Here is a 9167-nt window from a genome sequence, read left to right as displayed (position 1 = left end):
AACACCCCCAACCACCCCAACCCCCAAACCCCACAACCGCCCCAACCACCCCAAACCCATCCCAAACCCCCCAAACCCATCCCAACCACCCCCAATCCCCCCAAACACCCCCAAACACCCCAAACCCATCTCAAACACCCCCAAACATCCCCAAAGCCCAAACACCCCCAGACACCCCCAAACCCCCCAAACCCCCCCAAACACCCCCAAACACCCCAAACCCATCTCAAACCAAACACCCCCAGACACCCCCAAACCCCCCCAAACCCATCCCAAACACACCCAAACCCCCAAACCCCCACAGACACCCCCAAAACCCCCCAAACCACCCAAACCCCCCCTCATTGCCCCAAACCACCATAAACTGCCCCAAACCCTCCATGCAAACAGCTCTGCATCGTCCCAAACCAGCCCCCCCGCACCCCGAACCCCAAACCACCCCCCCAGCACCCCGAACCACAAACCCCCCCCATCACCCCGAACCCCAAACCACCCCCCAGCACCCCGAACCCCAAACCACCCCCCAGCACCCCGAACCCCAAACCACCCTCCCAGCACCCCGAACCCCAAACCCCCCCCCCAGCACCCCGAACCCCAAACCCCCCCCAGCACCCTGAACCCCAAACCACCCTCCCAGCACCCCAACCCCCAAACGCCCCCCAGCACCCTGAACCCCAAACCCCCCCCAGCACCCTGAACCCCAAACCCCCCCCAGCACCCCAACCCCAAACCCCCCCCCCCCCGCACCTCGGGCTGCAGCCGCACTCGCAGCCGCAGGCGGCTCCCATCGTCCAGCCCGTCCTCAGCCCCCAGCTCCGCGCCCCAGCGCGCCCAGAAGGCTCGGAGCATGTCCCGAACACAGCGCTCCGCGGTGTCCTGGGGACACGTGTGTCACATGTGACATGTGTCATGTGATGTGTCACATGTGACATGTATCATGTGATGTGTGACATGTCCCGAACACAGCGCTCCGCGGTGTCCTGGGGACACGTGTGTCACATGTGACATGTGTCATGTGATGTGTGACATGTGACATGTATCATGTGATGTGTGACATGTCCCGAACACAGCGCTCCGCGGTGTCCTGGGGACACGTGTGTCACATGTGACATGTGTCATGTGATGTGTCACATGTGACATGTGTCATGTGATGTGTGACATGTCCCGAACACAGCGCTCCGCGGTGTCCTGGGGACACGTGTGTGTCACATGTGACATGTGTCATGTGATGTGTGACATGTCCCGAACACAGCGCTCCGCGGTGTCCTGGGGACACGTGTGTCACATGTGACATGTGATGTGTGACATGTGACATGTATCATGTGATGTGTGACATGTCCCAAACACAGCGCTCCGCAGTGTCCTGGGGACACGTGTGTCACATGTGACATGTGACATGTGTCATGTGATGTGTGACATGTCCCGAACACAGCGCTCCGCGGTGTCCTGGGGACACGTGTGTCACATGTGACATGTGTCATGTGATGTGTGACATGTCCCGAACACAGCGCTCCGCGGTGTCCTGGGGACACATGTGTGTCACATGTGACATGTGTCATGTGATGTGTGACATGTCCCGAACACAGCGCTCCACGGTGTCCTGGGGGACACGTGTGTCACATGTGACATGTGACATGTGTCATATGATGTGTGACATGTGTCATGTGATGTGTGACATGTGTCACGTGCCAAACACAGCGCTCCGCAGTGTCCTGGGGGACACGTGTGTCACACGTGACATGTGACATGTATCATGTGATGTGTGACATGTCCCGAACACAGCGCTCCACGGTGTCCTGGGGGACACGTGTGTCACATGTGACATGTGATGTGTGACATGTGACATGTGTCATGTCCCGAACACAGCGCTCCGCGGTGTCCTGGGGGCACACGTGTCACATGTGACATGTATCATGTGAGACATGTGACATGTCATGTGATATGTGACATGTGACGCGTGTCATGTGATGTGTGACGTGTGACGTGTCCGAAACACAGTGCTCCGCGGTGTCCAGGGGAGACACGTGTGTCACATGTCACATGTGATGTGTGACATGTGATGTGTGATGTGTCCCGAACACAGTGCTCCGCGGTGTTCTGGGGGGACACGTGTGTGACATGTGACATGTGATGTGTGACATGTGACATGTGTCATGTCCCGAACACAGCGCTCAGCGGTGTCCGGGGGGACACGTGTGTCACATGTGACATGTGTCATGTGATGTGTGACATGTGACACGTGATGTGTGACATGTGACATGTGTCATGTCCCGAACACAGCGCTCCACTGTGTCCTGGTGGGGAACACGTGTGTGACATGTGACGTGTGACATGTGACGTGTGATGTGTGACATGTGACATGTGTCGTTCCCGAACACAGCGCTCCGTTGTGTCCTGGCGGGGAACATGTGTGTGACATGTGACGTGTGACATGTGATGTGTGTCATGTGACATGTGATGTGTCATGTCCCAAATGCAGTACTCCACTGTGTCCTGCATCAGGGACACGTGACACGTGTGTGACACGTGACATGTGTCATGTGACACGTGTCACACCCGCACCTGGACGTGCCGCATGTAGCCCTGCACGGTGCTGAGCCCGTGCTGCCGGATCAGCGCCGTCACCAGCTCAGCGCCGGCGCGGTTGGCGGCCACCTGCGCGCGCAGGTCCGACACGTTGTCGCGCAGGTTCCGTGTCCCACTGCAGCCCGGGACCTGCCCCGGGGCGTGCAGCGCCGCGGCCACCGCTGCGGGGACAACGCCGCGTCACCCACCGCCGGCACCGCCGCGGCCCGATCCACCACCGCGGCCCTAGCATGTCCCCAGCGTCACCACCGGGTCCCAACTACCCCATCACACCCCCACTGTCCCCACCGCACCCCCACCATCTCCACCATGTCCCCGTCATCTCCACCATGTCCCCACCGCCCTCACTGCATCTCCACTGTCCCACCATCCCCACCATCCTCACCGTGCCCCCGTCATCTCCACCATGTCCCCACCGCCCTCACTGCATCTCCACTGTCCCACCATCCCCACCATCCCCACCGTGCCCCCGTCATCTCCACCATGTCCCCACCGCCCTCACTGCATCTCCACTGTCCCACCATCCCCACCATCCCCACCCTGTCCCCGTCATCTCCACCATGTCCCCACCGCCCTCACTGCATCTCCACTGTCCCACCATCCCCACCATCCCCACCGTGCCCCCGTCATCTCCACCATGTCCCCACCGCCCTCACTGCATCTCCACTGTCCCACCATCCCCACCATCCTCACCGTGCCCCCGTCATCTCCACCATGTCCCCACCGCCCTCACTGCATCTCCACTGTCCCACCATCCCCACCATCCCCACCGTGTCCCCGTCATCTCCACCATGTCCCCACCGCCCTCACTGCACCGCCGCTGTCCCACCATCCCCACCATCCTCACCGTGCCCCCGTCATCTCCACCATGTCCCCACCGCCCTCACTGCACCGCCGCTGTCCCACCATCCCCACCATCCCCACCGTGCCCCCGTCATCTCCACCATGTCCCCACCGCCCTCACTGCATCTCCACTGTCCCACCATCCCCACCATCCTCACCGTGTCCCCGTCATCTCCACCATGTCCCCGTCATCTCCACCATGTCCCCGTCATCTCCACCATGTCCCCACCGCCCTCACTGCATCTCCACTGTCCCCACCATCCCCACCATCCTCACCGTGTCCCCGTCATCTCCACCATGTCCCCACCGCCCTCACTGCATCTCCACTGTCCCCACCATCCCCACCATCCTCACCGTGCCCCCGTCATCTCCACCATGTCCCCACCGCCCTCACTGCACCGCCGCTGTCCCACCATCCCCACCATCCTCACCGTGCCCCCGTCATCTCCACCATGTCCCCACCGCCCTCACTGCACCGCCGCTGTCCCACCATCCCCACCATCCCCACTGTGTCCCCACCGTGCCACCACCACATCCCCGCCATCCCTATCGTGTCCTCACCGTGTCCCCACGGTCCTTTCCCCGTTATCCCTACCATGTCCCTTCCATCCCATGTCCCCGCCATCCCCACGGTATCCCCACCACGTCCCCACCATGTCCGCATCAACCTCACCACATCCCTGTCATCCTTCTACATCCCCATTGTCCCCACCGTGTCCCCACCATCCCCATTGCGTCCCCATTACATCCTCACCACATCCTCACCATGTCCCCATTGTCCCCACAGTGTCCCCACCTTCCCCATTGTGTCCCCATTACATCACCACGTCTCCATTGTCCCCACCACATCCCAACCATCCCCACCTCATCCCCACTACATCCCCACCACATCCCAACCATCCTCCCCACATCCCCACCATGTCCCCACACCGTCACTATTGTTTGCACCACGTCCCCACCACATCCCTACCACAACCCAACCACCCCCACCACATCCCCACCACATCCCCACCATCCCCACCACATCCCAACCACCCCCACCATATCCCCACCACATCCCCACCACATCCCAACCACCCCCACCACATCCCCACCACATCCCCACCACATCCCCACCATCCCCACCACATCCCAACCACCCCCACCACATCCCAACCATCCCCACCACATCCCAACCACCCCCACCACATCCCAACCATCCCCACCACATCCCAACCACCCCCACCACATCCCAACCACCCCCACCACATCCCAACCATCCCCACCATATCCCAACCACCCCCACCACATCCCCACCACATCCGAACCACCCCCACCACATCCTCACCACATCCCAACCATCCCCACCACATCCCCACCACATCCCAACCATCCCCACCACATCCCAACCACCCCCACCACATCCCAACCACCAGCACCACATCCCAACCACCAGCACCACATCCCAACCACCAGCACCACATCCCCACCACATCCCAACCATCCCCACCACATCCCCACCACATCCCAACCATCCCCACCACATCCCAACCACATCCCAACCACCCCCACCACATCCCAACCATCCCCACCACATCCCCACCACATCCCCACCACATCCCCACCACATCCCCACCACATCCCAACCATCCCCACCACATCCCAACCATCCCCACCACATCCCCATGTCCATCGTCCCCACCGAGTGCCCACTGTTCCCCGCACGACGCCGGCGCGGACGCACCCTCCTCCTGGAACACCCCGTCCTTGACCAGCTTGAAGGAGATGAAGACGGCTCCTTCCTCCCGCAGCGTCTTGGAGTGGGGGGGCATCGAGCCGGGGGTGCTGCCGCCGATGTCCGCGTGGTGCCCGCGGTTGGCCACGAAGAACACAGGGCTGGGGATGCCCGGCCAGAAGACCTGGGGCAGCGCCAGGGGTGAGCGCAGTGGTCCCGGGGGGGTCCTGGCGCCGCCGGAGGGGGCCCCCGCTCACCGGGGTGATGACGGTGAGGTCGGGCAGGTGGCTGCCCCCCGCACACGGGTGGTTGCTCAGGATCACGTCCCCGTCCCGCAGGTCCTCACCCAGGTTCCGGATCTGTTGCGGCACCTCCAAGGGCTCAGCGTGTCCCAGGAGCAGCACGGCACTGCCACCGTGTCCTCACCATCCCCATAGCATCCCCACCAGCAATACGGCACTGCCACCGTGTCCTCACCATCCCCATAGCATCCCCATAGCATCCCCACCAGCAACATGGCACTGCCACCATGTCCTCACCATCCCCATAGCATCCCCATAGCATCCCCACCAGCAATACAGCACTGCCACCGTGTCCTCACCATCCCCATAGCATCCCCATAGCATCCCGATAGCATCCCCATAGCATCCCCACCAGCAACATGGCACTGCCACCGTGTCCTCACCATCCCCATAGCATCCCTATAGCATCCCCATAGCATCCCCATAGCACCTCAATGCATCCTATAGCATCCCTATAGCGTCCCCATAGCATCCCTATAGCATCACCATAGCATCCCCACCAGCAACATGGCACTGCCACTGTGTCCTCACCATCCCCATAGCATCCCCATAGCATCCCCACCAGCAATACGGCACTGCCGCTGTGTCCTCACCATCCCCATAGCATCCTCATAGCATCCCCATAGCATCCCCATAGCATCCCCACCAGCAATACGGCACTGCCACCGTGTCCTCACCATCCCCACCATCCCCACAGCATCCCCACCGCATCCCCACCAGCAATATGGCACTGGCACCGTGTCCTCACCATCCCCATAGCATCCCCATAGCATCCCCACCAGCAATACGGCACTGCCACCAGGTCCTCACCATCCCCACCATCCTCACAGCATCCCCACCGCATCCCCACCAGCAACACGGCACTGCCACCATGTCCTCACCATCCCCACCATCCTCACAGCATCCCCACCGCATCCCCACCAGCAACACGGCACTGCCACCATGTCCTCACCATCCCCATAGCATCCCCATAGCATCCCCACCAGCAACACGGCACTGCCACCGTGTCCTCACCATCCCCATAGCATCCCCATAGCATCCCCACCAGCAACACGGCACTGGCACCATGTCCTCACCATCCCCATAGCATCCCCATAGCATCCCCACCAGCAATACGGCACTGCCACCATGTCCTCACCATCCCCACCATCCTCACAGCATCCCCATAGCATCCCCACCAGCAACACGGCACTGCCACCATGTCCTCACCATCCCCACCATCCTCACAGCATCCCCACCGCATCCCCACCAGCAACACGGCACTGCCACCATGTCCTCACCATCCCCACCATCCCCACAGCATCCCCACCGCATCCCCACCAGCAACACGGCACTGCCACCATGTCCTCACCATCCCCACCATCCCCACAGCATCCCCACCGCATCCCCACCAGCAACACGGCACCACCACCATGTCCTCACCATCCCCATAGCATCCCCATAGCATCCCCATAGCATCCCCACCAGCAATACGGCACTGCCACCGTGTCCTCACCATCCCCACCATCCCCACAGCATCCCCACCAGCAACACGGCACTGCCACCATGTCCTCACCATCCCCATAGCATCCCCATAGCATCCCCATAGCATCCCCACCAGCAATACAGCACTGGCACTGTGTCCTCACCATCCCCATAGCATCCCCACCGTGTCTCCACCAGCAGCACGGCACTCCCATCCCCACCATGTCCTCACCACCACGTCCTCCCCATCCCCGCCACATTTCCAGCTCCCCAGGGTGCTTCTGGCTTCATGGGATCCCAATCAGCTGCCTGGGGTCCCACCACTTCCTTGGGGTCCCAGCAGCTCCTTGGGGTCCCACCACTTCCTTGGGGTCCCAGCAGTTCCTTGGGGTCCCACCAGCTCCTTGGGGTCCCACCACTCCCTTGGGGTCCCACCAGCTCCTTGGGGTCCCACCACTTCCTTGGGGTCCCAGCAGTTCCTTGGGGTCCCACCAGCTCCTTGGGGTCCCACCACTCCCTTGGGGTCCCACCAGCTCCTTGGGGTCCCACCACTTCCTTGGGGTCCCACCACTTCCTTGGGGTCCCAGCAGTTCCTTGGGGTCCCACCACTTCCTTGGGGTCCCACCAGCTCCTTGGGGTCCCACCACTTCCTTGGGGTCCCAGCAGTTCCTTGGGGTCCCACCAGCTCCTTGGGGTCCCACCACTCCCTTGGGGTCCCACCAGCTCCTTGGGGTCCCACCACTTCCTTGGGGTCCCACCACTTCCTTGGGGTCCCAGCAGTTCCTTGGGGTCCCACCACTTCCTTGGGGTCCCACCAGCTCCTTGGGGTCCCAGCAGTTCCTTGGGGTCCCACCACTTCCTTGGGGTCCCACCAGCTCCTTGGGGTACCACCACTCCCTTGGGGTCCCACCACTTCCTTGGGGTCCCACCAGCTCTTTGGGGTCCCACCACTCCCTTGGGGTACCACCACTCCCTTGGGGTCCCACCACTCCCTTGGGGTCCCACCAGCTCCTTGGGGTCCCACCACTCCCTTGGGGTCCCACCACTTCCTTGGGGTCCCACCAGCTCTTTGGGGTCCACCAGCTCCTTGGGGTCCCACCACTCCCTTGGGGTCCCACCACTTCCTTGGGGTCCCACCACTCCCTTGGGGTCCCACCACTCCCTTGGGGTACCACCACTCCCTTGGGGTCCCACCACTCCCTTGGGGTCCCACCACTCCCTTGGGGTCCCACCACTCCCTTGGGGTCCCGCCATCTCCCCAGGGACTCCAAAGCTCTTTGGGGTCCTCCTGGCTCCCTGGTGTCCCCACCATCTCCCAGGGCCCCCATTGGCTCCCCGGGCTCCTTCTGCCTCCCCGAGGTCCTGCCATGTCCCTGCTGTCCCGGAGCCCCTGCCTGGAACTGGACGGCCTCCTGCATGGCGCCGAGGTGCACGGGGATGTGGGGCGCGTTGGACACGAGCCCCCATCCGGCCCGAAGAGCGCGCAGGAGAAGTCCAGGCGCTCCTTGATGTTGGTGGAGATGGCCGTGCGCTGCAGGATGCGGCCCATCTGCTCTGCGGGGGACACGGGACCCTCGGGAGCCGGCTCCTGCCCCATAGAGCCCCACGGAGCCCTGCCGGCCCCACACTAACCCCCCCCCCCCCCCCCCCCCAGCCCCACACCGCCCCTGCCCCACACCTGCGATGCTCATGAAACGGTGGGAGAAGATGGAGAGCTGCACGGGGTCGAGCTGGGGGCCGATGGGGCGTGGGGCCACCGACCCCACGGCGATGGAGATGTCCCCGACGCGGGTGATGCTGGCGGTGCAGCCCGGTTCCACCACGATGGTGCTGCGGGAGGCTGAGGGTCAGCGGCTGCCCCGGGTCCCCACCACCTCCTTGGGGTTCTCCTGAGGTCCCAGCAGCTCCCCAGGGTTCCACCATGGCTGTCCCCATGGCTCCTTGGGGTCCCACCACCTCCCTGGGGTCCCACCACCTCTCTGGGGTCCCACCAGCTCCTTGGGGTCCCCACTGCCCCCTGGGATCCTTCTGGCTTCTGAAGGTCCCCACCAGCTCCTTGGTCCCCACTGCCCCCTGGGGTCCCACCATCCCTCAGGGTCCCCAGTGTCTCCCTGGGGTTCCCATGAGCTCCTTGGGGATCCGGCTGTCCCCCCATGATCCTGCTGTCCCCCCACGGTCCTGCTGTCCCCATGATCCTGCTGTCCCCCCATGATCCTGCTGTCCCCCCATGGTCCTGCTGTCCCCCCATGATCCTGCTG

At 62.9% G+C, this 9167-nt stretch overlaps 1 protein-coding gene across 1 annotated transcript; it reads right to left on the bottom strand.

Moving 5' to 3' along the window:
- Window positions 1-747: 747 nt before the first annotated feature.
- Window positions 748-8739, bottom strand: LOC130609904 (5-oxoprolinase-like; the record flags this gene model as incomplete). The annotated part of the gene is made up of 6 exons (XM_057429336.1): window positions 748-876; window positions 2563-2747; window positions 5153-5327; window positions 5401-5502; window positions 8304-8458; window positions 8588-8739. Coding segments are annotated over 6 exons (898 nt in total), but the record flags the coding sequence as incomplete, so codon positions are not given.
- Between the last annotated feature and the right edge of the window lie 428 nt (window positions 8740-9167).

Source organism: Pezoporus wallicus, unplaced genomic scaffold, assembly GCF_028554395.1.
Source record: "Pezoporus wallicus isolate ANWC-B61680 ecotype Strahan unplaced genomic scaffold, APGP_CSIRO_Pwel_v1 contig_10643, whole genome shotgun sequence".
NCBI classification, from domain to species: Eukaryota; Metazoa; Chordata; class Aves; order Psittaciformes; family Psittacidae; genus Pezoporus; species Pezoporus wallicus.
The sequence above is the reverse complement of the archived record's forward strand: the minus strand, read 5'-3'. Positions and strand labels throughout refer to the sequence as shown.